The 13,535-nt window shown below is 37.5% G+C and overlaps 1 protein-coding gene across 5 annotated transcripts; it reads left to right on the forward strand.

The window, feature by feature from the left end:
- On the forward strand, positions 1-11,855 carry LOC147538717 (uncharacterized). Of its 5 annotated transcripts, none has more exons than XR_015225359.1 (15): positions 236-361; positions 985-1,775; positions 4,448-4,529; positions 4,636-4,692; positions 5,950-6,005; positions 7,111-7,342; positions 9,094-9,180; positions 9,285-9,359; positions 9,649-9,732; positions 10,355-10,419; positions 10,507-10,753; positions 10,852-10,940; positions 11,141-11,255; positions 11,406-11,663; positions 11,749-11,855. XR_015225359.1 is itself a non-coding variant. In XM_086641008.1 (15 exons), the coding sequence occupies exons 3-15, from the start codon at positions 4,344-4,346 to the stop codon at positions 11,445-11,447; spliced, it is 1,242 nt and encodes a 413-aa protein (XP_086497134.1). In that variant the 5' UTR covers positions 2,678-3,571; positions 3,815-4,125; positions 4,242-4,343; the 3' UTR covers positions 11,448-11,855. The 5 variants fall into 5 exon arrangements, 3 of the variants coding, with proteins under 3 accessions (XP_086497132.1, XP_086497134.1, XP_086497133.1); XR_015225360.1 differs by lacking the exons at positions 236-361; positions 985-1,775 and adding exons at positions 2,678-2,783; positions 4,242-4,354; XM_086641008.1 differs by lacking the exons at positions 236-361; positions 985-1,775 and adding exons at positions 2,678-3,571; positions 3,815-4,125; positions 4,242-4,354 and having other exon boundaries at positions 11,406-11,855.
- The last annotated feature ends 1,680 nt before the right edge of the window (positions 11,856-13,535 follow it).

Here is a 13,535-nt window from a genome sequence, read left to right on the forward strand (position 1 = left end):
AGAAAGATAAACAAATGATAAGAGAGCGAGTTTTTAGGGAAGAAAGAGAGTTTTTAAAGAAGAGAGAGAGAGTGAGAGAAAATTATTTATGTCGGAGAATTAAATGAGGGAGCGGAAATATAAAGTAACGGTCTTTTGACGTGGCAAAAAAGGGGTCATCTGAATATTATTTTTGATATAAGGGGCTATGCTGGAAGCTGTTCATAAGTTAGGGGCCATTTGAAAAATAACCTTTGTGAAAATCAAAATTATATTTTTGCAAATTGCCCCTTCGCTCGGTATACTTCTACAAGTTGCCCCATTTTATTAGAAATGGCCAAGGTTGCTTTCTTATCCATTTCGGTCCCATTTATATCTAGGGGTGGGAATCGGGCGGGTTCGGTCGGGCTCGGACAATTGTGTCTCGGACTCGGGCGGATCGGGCTCGAGAGTATCATGTCCGATCGGGCTATCGGGCATTTCGGGCCGGACAAATGTTGACATATTTGTGCCCGCGGCCCGGTTCTACCCGCGAGCCCGCTCGGGCTCTAGCGGGCACGGGCGGACGGGTCGCGGGTTATGTCAAAAAAACTATTAATTAAAAGTGTAAACTCTAAAACCCTAAATCTTCTAATTTCTGAGAAAAACCCTAAATGGTGGGGATCCAACTTTCTCCCTTCTGAAATCAATGGTGGGGAGAAAGTTGGATCCCCACCATTTAGGGTTTTTCTCAGAAATTAGACGATTTAGGGTTTTAGAGTTTACACTTTTAATTAATAGTTTTTTTGACATAACCCGCGACCCGTCCGCCCGTGCCCGCTAGAGCCCGAGCGGGCTCGCGGGTAGAACCGGGCCGCGGGCACAAATATGTCAACATTTGTCCGGCCCGAAATGCCCGATAGCCCGATCGGACATGATACTCTCGAGCCCGATCCGCCCGAGTTTGAGACACAATTGTCCGAGCCCGACCGAACCCGCCCGATTCCCACCCCTATTTATATCTAGGGTTTTTTAAACAATTTTGCGAGTAACAGTTCCCCCATTCTCAGTCTAATTCCTTGTCTACTGAGGTTTTTCGTTTTCCAGCGTACAATTTTTTTGCCGGTATTAGGTTTTCGCCTGGGGAAGAAGAAAGGATTGTTGATTACACTTTCGATTTCTGTTTTGATTTCTTCTCCGATGGATTTCGATGAGTATGAATACTTAGAGAAAACAGTTGAAAATCCTGAATTGCCGAAGGAGAAATCCGAGAAAAGTACAGCAAATGGCGACGACGACTCTGTTCATAGATCAGGGGAAAAAGATCGGAAGAGTTCTAGGCACAGGAGTGATGAAAATGACGAAGATGATTTGGATAAACGGTCTAAGCGATCGAAATCTGGAGATGAGAGTCGTGATCATGACAGACGACGTAGAGAGAAGAGTTCTTCACGGCACCGAGCATCTCCTGATCACCGAGAGAGAGATGGAGAGAGGTCTGAGAAAGATAGGAGCGAGAGAGACCGGCACAGAAGCAGCAGAGAACACAGAGACAAGGATAGAGATAGAGAGAGAGAAAGGAACGGGAAGGACAGAGAAAAGGAGCGAGAGAAGGATCTTGATCGAGTTAGAGAACGTGAACGAGGAAGTGAGAGAGATGATAAAGATCGTGATCGATCACGTCGTAGCAGGAGCAGCTCTGTCAGACATCACAGTGACCGTGTTAGGGATTCTGAATGGGAGAGAGAAAGAGAGAAGAGCAAAGAAAGAGAGAGAGAAAGAGAGAGGGAATTAAGGGAGAAAGAACGGGAGAGCAGGTAACTTCTATGTATCTTTCTATATTTACTTAATTTCTGCAAGATATGCTTAAAATTGGCATCTTAAAAAATTATAGCCATGTCTTGGAAGAGAACTATTTCTAGTTTTCTTGGCTGCATACTCTGCATTAGGGTTTAATGCTGGTTGAAACTCTTGGATTTTATGACTTCAGTGCGCAAGACAAAACCCCACTTGCAATGCTCACTCGTTTGTTTCTACCCAATTTGAACTACTTTTATTTCAGATGGGTCATTTGAATTGAATCATAATTTGTATAACAGGAGTTGTTGGTTAGGTAATGGGGGTACTGACTACCGATAGAAGCCCAATGGGACTCTAACTTGGGTTTGCATTTTATTTTGTGGGAAGATGTGCTTGATTTCTATTGGTACACTGAGCTTAAAGAGCTTATTCTTTTGTTCAGTGTTGATTGATTTCAATGATCGACTATGCCTGTGGTTCAGAATGGAGCATATGAGTGGTTGAGTGGCACATCTATTTAATACTTTCCGGAGGGATCTACTTAATGACCACGTTGTTAACTCACATGATTATGGCTTCTTTGTTTTTATTGAAGTGGAAATTTGAACTGCACCTAATTCTCAATTTCGATTTAGTTGTACTATTATAGAAGTGCTGGAATTTCTGAATATTGAACATTAGATTGTGGGAACTCGCAGATACGCTAGGGCAATCATCAGATGGTCATTCTGGCAACTGAGCCAGGCAAGAACTCAGGTTATGAGTTTAAAATGTTCGTTCTTCCTAGACATGCTTAACAGAATCGGCGTTGTTGATGTGTCTGAGGTTTTGACAATCAGGGTGATGTCATGTTATGATTTTGGTTATCCTCCACATCAGAACACAATGGCTTAACCGCTTAATTGTATTTGTTCTGCAGAATGCCGCTTGGGGATAATTTGCTTTGCTTCACAGAAGCACTTCATCTTCTAATACGTGTGAGGGAGTGGGTGTTCAGTTGGCTGCCTGACCTGCAATAATATTTTGTAGGACATATATTTTGATTGGTTTATAGAGGGTCTTGCGAATATTTTAGTACCTTAACGAATATCTAGCAAGAATCCTTTGTCCCACTTGTCCCATGTCTAGTTAAAAGATTATGCAATATTTTCAAACTCGATGTCCAGGTTTCCGTCCAGATATCCCACAGTTTTTTGTAGTCATTCCTCTTGATGGGGCATTCATCACTTGATTCTGTTGTGTCCCACAAATGGAATAAATCTTCTACTTTCTCCCGTTAGCACCTTGCTCATTGATTTTCTTTTACCCAAGAATGCCATTTGTATGCTTCCTTAGGATTGTCTTTGAAAATTGTACATCTGCTTTCATACTTCTTGATCTCAGAATTAAAAACTGGGGATCGTATTTCTTTTGAAGAGAGTATTGTTGTTTGAACGTTATCTTTTGTAGTAAAGCATTTTGTTTCGCATATACTACATCTTCTAGGTTAAATTAAGCTTCTTAACAAATGGAAATATTTATGTCTCGTTTTAGTCCTGCCTTATGCTCCTTTTGTAGTTTGGCTTTCAAATTTTTTCGCCTGTACTCCTTATAAGTAGGATTGATTGTTCCTTATCTGCTAATACTCGTCTAGGCATATGGAGGATAACTTAAGTGCTTATTTACACAAAGCTTAGATCACAGTCTTTAAAGGTTATAGGGCACCAATAGTAACTTGTTTTCTGGAAAAGGTTGAAATGATTTGGTTGTAATTATTGATAATTGTTCAGTTATAGGAAGAACTGGTTCTTTTGTGTTTCTTAGGTAGCAGCATGTGCAAGAATCCTGTTTCGATTTCATTCTATTCTGGAGATTGAGGATGTTCTTATCATTCTATTTCATTGGAGTAGGCAATTAGCCTGGGCGAGAGATAAATCCTGTTTCGATTTCATCTCTAAATGGGAGGATGTCTTGATGTAATGTTTGGGACAGTTGTTTTGCTTTAGTTTTTGTCCGGTCCTTGTAGTTCTCTTTTTTCTCTCTTAATATTAATTCAAATTTTTCAAAAAAAAAAAAGAAGAATCCTGAAAAGATCACCCTAATGTTGTTCTCTGCTAATAGGATTAGAGGTTAGGACAGCCCTTTTAGTCTTAATGCAGTTTGATGTAGAATTTCGACAGGTTAACAGCTCCATACTTGTTATATGCAAAGACCTATACTTTGGCCTTTGATGTTTTAATATATTTGTGCTTTTACTGGAGGTATAAGATTTTATCAGGTTCATAATTGATGGGAATGCCAATAAAGGAAATGTTAAGTGGTGATTCACTCAACCTTATGAAATACCGCATACCTTCTATGAGTTTTGGAGAAGAAACATCATGTCATGTATCATCATCAAGGACTTGCTTTCTATCTACTTCACTAGCTATTCTATTAAATTTGTTTTAGTTGTTGAAACCTAATTTTATTTACCATCTCCTTTTGTTGGTTGTTTCTTGCAGTTATCTTCTGTAATATATGTCGTGGATATGTTCGTGCAATACTTGGATTTGGCCCCAATTCTAATTTGTGCACACTTCATGTTTTAGATTTCACAACTTCATATGTGTTGGCTGTTGATCAACTGAACTTGCATCCTTAACATGTTAGACATTATAATTTTTTTTTTTTGACCGACTTGAAATTGTGTATTTCATCTTGCTTGCAGACGCTATAGGGATAAAAAAGAAGAAGTTGCAGAGCCTGAGGCTGATCCCGAACGTGATCAAAGGACTGTGTTTGCTTATCAGGTATGCTAATGTTTCATTTGTATTCATGTTCTGTAGTCTGTGCGCTTCTATCATCTATGCTGTAGAAGTTCAATTGCTGCTTATATATCTCCGACATTATTGGCAGATTTGCTTAAGGGCAGATGAGAGAGATGTATACGATTTTTTTTCGAAGGCTGGCAAGGTTAGTTTTTACGAGCTTTTAGTTTTCTCTACTGCATGCTTATGGGGTGTAACTGTGTAACTACTAACTTGAGTGAATGTCGAAATTGTTCTCATGTTATGTTCACAATTGACGTATTGCCTTTGCCTCATCAGCTTTTACAGAATTGGGTTTTCAAAGAAACCTACACAAAAAGGCGGTTACATTATTTTCTTGCCAGATTTCTGCCGGAGTTTAAGGATTTCGACAGAAATTTAAGGATTTTGACCGAAATTTCATTTCTCAACTGAAATTGACAAAAAAAAAATTGTAAAGCGGTAAAAATTGTTGAATAATACTGAAAGGACTCACCGACTCAGGTTTCTCAAATCTGAATGAGTTTTATAATGATAGAGAGAAAGAGATTAAAAAAAAGAAGCACACCTAACTGATTCCTTCAACTTCATTTCTGCTATTACAGTGTGGTTATTGTCTTTAAATTCATCTCCACTAAGGCAAGCAAGAAATGATATCCTACCTCGATTTGTTTGAAATCAATAGTGTTCATTTTGGTAATCTTGTAAAGAAAGATACCGTTTTAAAAAATCTAGCAAAGAAAGAGAAAAGATTGAGAAAGATGAAGAGTTCAAACAATTAAGTTGCTGGATTGGAAACGGAGCATCTTGCTGCTTTGGGAACAAAGCAAGTTCCTACATCTTTCTTACAAATTTTTTCTGGGAAGATGAAATACAAATTTTGATGTACTACGACATCAGAGGCCTCAATATTTTACAGACTTACAAAATGTTAAACACACCCAATTGAAATAGGCAGCCCCATATTATTCAATATACCCTCCGGCATAACTGTCTTATTGCAAATAAACCATCAAACTAACAGACTCCGTTATGTTTGCCCCTTATATGCTTCATTATGACTAAAAAATCTTGTTATATACAATTGAATGTCATTTTTATCATTTCCATAGATTTGTAAAATTTCCCCACTGACTGAAATATTTCCATCACAACTGAAATTTCCACCGCAACCGAAATTTCAAATTTCATTTCTTGGTTTATAGTTATGATATTGTATTTATGGGTTTGGGGTTCTTGTCCCTAATAGAGCCTATGGGTGATCTTATGGTATTACATCTTTAATGAGTAAACCAATGCATTCAACAGTGGCAGACAGTCATATAGCAGTCTTTCTGTGTATTATAAGTTCATGATTTTCAAAGTTGCTAGTGGCTCATACATCTTACATGTACTTTTATTGACGCTTTATAACTTGCATTAGGTGCGAGATGTCCGTCTCATAATGGATCGAAACTCAAGACGTTCCAAGGGAGTTGGGTAAGTCTCTTTATGTGATTCGCACTTCTTAAATTTTCATGCCGGAGGAGTTGTTATGGACTTTTTGAGTTACTTTTTGTAAGTTAGGGACTTTCTCCTATATTAGGCTTGGCATCAATGGTGTTAATATCGTACAATTTGGGATCCAAATCGTACGAGTTAAATTGAATCGGTAGGGTTTCGATCTAAATCGTACCTAACGGAGAATCACACGATTTTCTTATTAAATCGTTCACCGAGTCGTGAATCGTGGGATTCAAAATGAATTCCACGATCCAAAACTCGGCCAAAAGCTAAAGGGGTTTAAGTTTCTGATTAGAGATCAGAGCCCTAATTAAATAAATAAAGGGGGATTTTATATAAAATAGAAAAATCAGGAGAAAGAAGTTATAAAAGAAGAAGAAAGACTTTAGCTTCACCTTCATCTAAAACCCTAATCACCTTGAGCTTTAATTTTGATTACTGATTTCCTGGTTCTTGAACTCTTTTTCATGGTTTCTCTCTCTCTCTCTCTCTCTCTCTCTCTCTCTCTCTCTCTCTCTCTCTCTCTCTCTCTCTCTTTCTCTCTTTCTAAAATGAGTATACAGTTCTCTCTCTTTAGAGACCGAGTTTCTTTCTCTTTAACTTTTGATTTTGTTTTCTTTCTTTTTCTTCAATCTTCTTTTTTATTAACTTTTCTATTTTTTGATTATTATATTATATTTTGACAGTAGGTCACTTTTACTGTTTTGTTATATTATGGGTTAGAGTTGCTATTTTTGTATTTTTACTATCCAAGACTTTTTTTTCCTTTTCTTTCTATAGTGATTACTATTTTTTATGGTTTACTAATAAGTATAATACTAACATGTTAGTGATATCATATTAGATATGTGTAAAATCAGTAATTTATTATTGTATTAGATTATACTAATATAAATCAGCAACTTATTAATACGATTTTGGATTCACAGATACGATACGATTTAGTAAATTGCAAAACGATTTACGATACGATTTAGTAAATTGCAAATCGATTTACGATACGATTGACGCTTTGACAACCTTGCTCGGCATGCTACATGCTTCTCAACATTGTAACATAAATTTTTTATCTGTCGTGCAGGTATATTGAATTTTATGATGCAATGTCTGTTCCTATGGCAATTGCTCTTTCTGGTCAGCCGCTTCTTGGTCAACCAGTTATGGTTAAACCATCAGAGGCTGAAAAGAATCTGGTTCAGTCAACTACTACTGTCGTAGGACCAGGTGGTGCTGTGGTACCCTACTCGGGAGGAGCTAGAAGGTTATATGTAGGGAATTTACACTCCAACATCACCGAAGATCAACTTCGACTGGTTAGTACTTTTGACTGTCTTGCTCCAAAATTGATTGGTTATGGTTAAGAATCATAGCCATGCTTTATGTTGTTTCACATTAGTACTGGTTTGGGGGGGGGGGGGGGGGGGGGGGTAGAATCCATCCATATCAATTATTTGTCCGTTATTAGTTGTTCTATCAGAGGCACACCGTCATTAAGACTTAGGTTAATGGTGCTTTATGTGAAAGCGTTTTGTTTGGCAATTATTCAGTCTGCAGAAGGTTATTTCACTTGACATGTATGGTTGTCCTTGCCTGTTGTGTCAAAATGTGAGGAAGAAAAACCTATATCGAGCATTCAAAAGTAAAAATGAAGTATGTGTCCCGGCGAGTTTGATCCAATGGCATTTATTAACTATAGATCTTTGTTAAGAATTGAGATTGATCAAGTTGTCAACTAACAAATTGAAGACGTGGGACCAGTGGCAAGTAGTAAAGAAAGTGAAGAAGCGGAAGGAAATTAATATTACCGCAAAAGCAATTATATGGGGATTTGGAGAGATAGAAATATCAAATATTTCAAGGAAGAAAATTTTTGTACTAACCTAGGGGAAGAGGATGTAGAAGGGATTCTATCCCATTGGTCTAGAAACCTTAATTTGGCTGAAATGATATTGTATAGAAACTTCATTGACAATTGGGAAGCTTGGATGTTGTAAGATGTAGCCTAGCTCCAAAGCTCGTTATAATTCAGTTTTCTCATATATTCATTCAATGTTTCAAAAAAAAGAAAATCAAGTTGTCAACTAGTGTTGGATTTCGAGAGGCATATTGTAACAAAGGGCCCTATTTTTATATTTCTGGAGTCTGTTTTGTGAAAATGACCAGTATGGACTTTAGAGATTGTTCATTTAGACAATTAAGTTTTCTAGTACTTTGAATACTCTGTTGTTAATTTGTTGATTAGCTGGCTAGTTCATGATGTATAATGATTAAATAAGTATAATTTTTATTATTGAGTATATATGTGTATAACTATGTGTCTGTGTATGTTTATAGTTCATACTACGGACGCCCAAATCCCTATTGGCTATGCTGGTAGATCACATTTAATTCGGAAGAAAGAAGATAAAGATGATATTTAGATTTTTTTCTCAGAAAGAAGAAGAAAAATTTAAAAGGGAGAGTAGGAAATTATTTAGAAGTTAGAAAGGGAGAGAAAAAGGAGAGAGAAAGAGAGAAATCATGGGGGTGTTGAGATATTTTAGGTGGATTTTAACTGATTTAATCGTTGACACTAATACCCTCCTGTTTTGAGTCGATTTACATGGAGATTTTATATCAATCGTCGGATGTGATCTTTATCAAACTTTCAATGAAAATGGACGACCAGACTTATCCCCTGGATAACCTACTGACCTGTTTTATTATAATAGATTTTTTGAAAACTTTGAATTAATATTGAAAACATTGAATTGATAGGTGACTGTGTGTGTGTGTGTGTGTGTGTGTGTGTGTGTGTGTGTGTGTAGTCAGCCCCTGATCACCTTAGGTGTATTGGGCATATTTTCTTTTTTCCATTATTTGTCGAACCAAGTAACCAAGACTTAGCAAACCAGAAATTGATCCAAATTACGAGGTAAGCTTACATGTAAATATGTAATATCCAGTCACCGCAATTGTAGTTAATGATAATGATTATTTTGTTGTACCGGATATCGTGTAATCCAAACTTTTGATCTCCTCGAGGAAACTACTTTGATGTTAACTATTCTGCTTACTGTTCCAGGTATTTGAACCATTTGGTCATGTAGAGTTGGTGCAATTGCCTCGTGACCAAGAGACTGGGCAATGCAAGGGATTTGGTTTTATCCAAGTGAGTATAGTAACAATACATTTAGTTCTTTTTTTTTTTGAAACTTTACATTTAGTTCTTTTTATTCAACTTGTAGTCTAATGTATTAAAGTGGCGTGTCTCAGTTCGCTCGTCTCGAAGATGCTAGAGCTGCTCAAAGTTTAAATGGACAACTAGACATTGCAGGGCGGATTATCAAGGTAAGCTACTTGGTTATTATCTTTTCCTAGTGATTGATGAGACGAACACGTCAAAAACAGAAGAGCGAAGTCATAAATTCCTAAGGTGAGAGTAACAGTTAAAGCTGGAAAAGCCTGTCAAAGTGCAGTATGATGTAAGAAACAAAATCTAGATTGGCTTCATATGCAGTCATTTAGGACTATTATACCACTTGCAAAAATGTAGGAGAAATGGTAATGTTTGTATTATTGTATTATCTGTTAATTCTGTTTGCTTATCTTATAATTGCGTGTACTGTTTTTTCTATAGGTATCAAGTGTCTCAGATCAAGCGGGGATGCAAGATGTTGGTGCCAATCCTGGTGATTTTGATGATGATGATGGTGGAGGCTTGGTTAGTTATTTCATATTTGTTTGTTTCTTAAATATGTTGAAAATTATATTGATATGGCTCTATTTTTTGAAACTTTATGATATGGATATTTAAATCTTGTCAAAGGATAGCAAAAAATTCATATTCTATATGTATCCGAAAAATCAGGAAATTCGAATATCTTATCGAATATTTATTGGATTTGGATATGTGTACTAGTATATCCAAATCTGATCCAAAATAAAACTAGATAATCCTTATTTAGAGTTCCACATCCATCAAAAAAATAGAGTTCCACATCCAGCAAAAAGCTAGAGTTCCAACAGGCTGTGCCGGTCATACCAGGGGCATGGTCTACAAACAGGCTGTTGCTGTACTGGGACAGAGCTCAGAAGTCTTGCGACGGCCTGGCCCATCAGCATGGGGCCGGGGATGACCATCTCATGGCTGGTGGGCCCTGTCGAGTGTTTGTCTGCCATATTAGTTTGGTTTCTTTCGAGGCTTTGGGGCTTACAGTGAGCCCCAAATCTCCCGCTGCAAGTACTTGGACGATGTTAAACACAAGAATCTGATGCAGAAGTTTTATTTCTTTGCTGTCTGGTAACTGTTGATATCTAACAAAACTGGTCCTTTTTCTTTGCAGTCTCTCAATGCTCACTCTAGAGCCATCCTCATGCAGAAGTTAGACAGAAGTGGCACTGCCTCAAGGTTAGCTCTCAGCACAATACTCTTTATTTTACTAAGCTTTGGTCGATCTAAACTTCTATAACTCAGTTCTATCATTATTATTTGCAGCATTACTGGTGCACTCGGTACTCCTGTTGTCACTGGATCTCCCCTTACTTTCCCAACATCAGTCCTTGGTGGTGCACCTGCCGTTACTCAACTTATCACCCCACTTGGACAACCCGTCGCGCCTGCGTTGACAGGTTTTCCAGGGACGGGCCTTGCAGTACCTTCTACGACTGTACAGCCTCTTGATACAATTGGTGTTCCTAGTGAATGCCTATTATTGAAAAATATGTTCGATCCTAAGCTGGAGGTTTGTTAAACTAACCTTATCTAGTCCGTTTATTCCATTTGTCTACATTCTAGTGAGTTCTTTAACTTACTATAATGAATCATTGTCTTGTGTTGTAGACTGAACCAGATTTTGATTTGGATATCAAAGAAGACGTCCAAGATGAATGTTCGAAGTATGGAACATTGAAGCACATCTTTGTGGATAAGTAAGTTCATTTCTAACATTTACTGTTTTTCTAAGTTTTGCTACAAATTTTTGCACCAAAGAAAGAGATGTGAAAATACTGGAAATTTTCGATAATTTAGTCTTCCCACTAAGGGTGGATATTTGGAGGCCAAGGGAGTAGTAAAAATCATGGACCCAAAATTTCTTACTCTTGATCTCACATTCGATGTTCGATAACAGAAATAGCGCTGGGCATGTCTACTTGAGGTTTGAAAATACACAAGCTGCTATGAGTGCACAGCGTTCACTTCATGGTAGGTGGTTTGCTGGGAAGATGATTACTGCAACCTACATGGTGAGCTCTCTCTCTCTCTCTCTCTCTCTCTCTCTCTCAGGCACACATGTGGACACAAACACTTAGGCACATAAAGGCTTGCACACAAAGTTTAAGCTAAATATTAGGCTGGAGTTCTAATCAATTTATGTTTTTTGGGACATTATGCAGTTGCCGCTGAACTACGAAATGAAATTCCCAGACGGCAAGTAGTTCGATCAAATAAGTACGCCGTCCTTTTACTGTTGTGTAAGAAACAAAAGTAGAGCTCTAGATCCATATTTGTTGCTCAAGTCTTCCCATTTTAGAGGAGTTTTTTTTTTTTTTTTTTTTTTTTTTTTTTTTTTTTCTATTGTCAGTATGTATACATAATACATTCGAGGGTTACAAGCGTTAGATTATCTCTCTACTTCCATCTTCTATACTTTGGTGAGTTGAAAAAGGTCTATTAAGCATTTCAAGATGAGATTTGTAGAAGGCCGAAATAGAAGATTTGGAAGGAAGTTTTATTTAGGGGTATGTTAAGTTTTTTTTTTTAGGTTTGACTATGACAGATGTCAGGGGTTCTGTTTTTGTTTGCTTATTTATAACATCTTGGGTTATTCCCTGTGGCTTTATAAACTAGGATTGAATTGCTGATATAATTTTTTTTTATTGTTTCTGTTAGCTGCAACTTTTGAGCATTCAATCAAACAAAATTTGTAGTCCAAAATTTTATTTGATTGAATTTGCCCCTCAATCTTTATCTCACCTTCACCACCATAACTTCCGACCAGTACTTTTTTCGACAACCATTACTACCATCTCTCCCTCTTTCTCTGTTTCTATTTCTCTCGCTCTCTTTCTCTTCTAGTTTTCAGTCTCTAGAAACCAGTAGATTTGAGATTTGTCGTGGATGACGGACATGACTACATATTGAAACTCTCGTTGAGGGTTTTGTTGAAAACCCTTCTCAAGTTCGTGAGATGAAGGGGGTTCCGGCGAATGGTTCTATTGCCGGAACAGCGAGAGAGAAAGGGCGAGATGTGGTTGGTCGAAGTTGGTGGTGGTTGGTAGCAATGGAACGTCGGGCATGAAGATTGGGGGGTGGGGGATAAAAACAATTCAAAACAATATCACGTCTACTTCTTAAGTTAAATCCAGTTGACCAAAATCTTTATCTCCGTCATGGAGTGACGATTTTCTTTTTTGTTGAGAAGGTGCCCAATTAGACTTGGCTCTCGAAGTTTTGTTATCATTGTTGTTGAACAGTAGGAATTCCAAAATGTTGCAATATGACCATGCTTGGCCAAGTAACACTTCCGTTCATGTTGTTTTGATCTTCTTTTATCTTCTTCCTCATTGTAGCTCTACTTTGTTTTTTAACTCCTTCCAGCGGATTTACCAATCATAGGCATTAACACCTTGTTTGAAGGATTAATTCCGCCTTAAGATGTGATATTCTCACTTCTTTCACATCTCAGCCCTATCTTTGATCTTTTACCACTTTTCTTCACACCGGATTCACAATAATAACGACGGATATGTGATTTCTTCCAATTTCCTTTGGCCATTCAACTAAGTGGTCTCATGATTCAAACACTTGTTCAATTTGAAAACTCACAAACGTTTATGCTTACCACTGCTTCATTTGATCCCATATCTTAGCGATCTTGTTCTTTATCAACAGGAACCTCATTGCTAGGCATTTCAAGGTTGGCCTCGGGAGAAACAGAAGTCATTTGGGTATCGATACCTCAATAGTCCGAAGAAACAGAAGTCATTTGGGTTGAAAATTGAGAAAGCTGAACAAAACTGAGTCCTGGGAAGCATAGAGAAGACAAATAAATTAGTTTTAGAATGGTGGACTAATGTCGTTTTTAAATGCATCTACTGGTTCACGTTCTCCGAAATTTGTTAAGTAATATCGGTAAGGACACACTATTTCAACTCCAGCAACATACTGATTTTTGGGAAGTTAAAATAAGTGCAGTTGAGACGAATTTCCTTAGGATATTTGATATGACACAACTATCGAGTTGTGGTGTCCCTTAATGTTCTAAGCGGAACATCAGACGTCTATACGTCTTACATTAGGTTGTCCAGAACTCATTTCAAAACTAAAGATGAACTAGTTAGGATAGAAATATACCTCATATCGCTTTCCCACATACTAAACTGTTTGTCTTTCCCAAAGATAAAAAACCCCACTTGTGCAGCTCCTCTACTTGAGACACCTAAGCAATTGACTTGATCTTTTGCCTTTCAAGTCTGCTAGAACATTCTTTGGCAATGAAGACAAAAAACTGCTTCTTCTTTAGA

This window comes from Eschscholzia californica, unplaced genomic scaffold (genome assembly GCF_041429995.1).
Source record: "Eschscholzia californica isolate CP2 unplaced genomic scaffold, dmEscCali1.0.p SCAF_5, whole genome shotgun sequence".
Taxonomy (NCBI): Eukaryota; Viridiplantae; Streptophyta; class Magnoliopsida; order Ranunculales; family Papaveraceae; genus Eschscholzia; species Eschscholzia californica.

Bases quoted from the DNA above. Each gene is read 5' to 3' on its own strand.
- LOC147538717 (XM_086641006.1), top strand. From the start codon at position 1,159: ATGGATTTCGATGAGTATGAATACTTAGAGAAAACAGTTGAAAATCCT. The intron at 6,006-7,110 runs GTAAGTCTCTTT...TCTGTCGTGCAG, and splicing joins AGACGTTCCAAGGGAGTTGG to GTATATTGAATTTTATGATG. The intron at 9,181-9,284 runs GTGAGTATAGTA...GGCGTGTCTCAG, and splicing joins AGGGATTTGGTTTTATCCAA to TTCGCTCGTCTCGAAGATGC.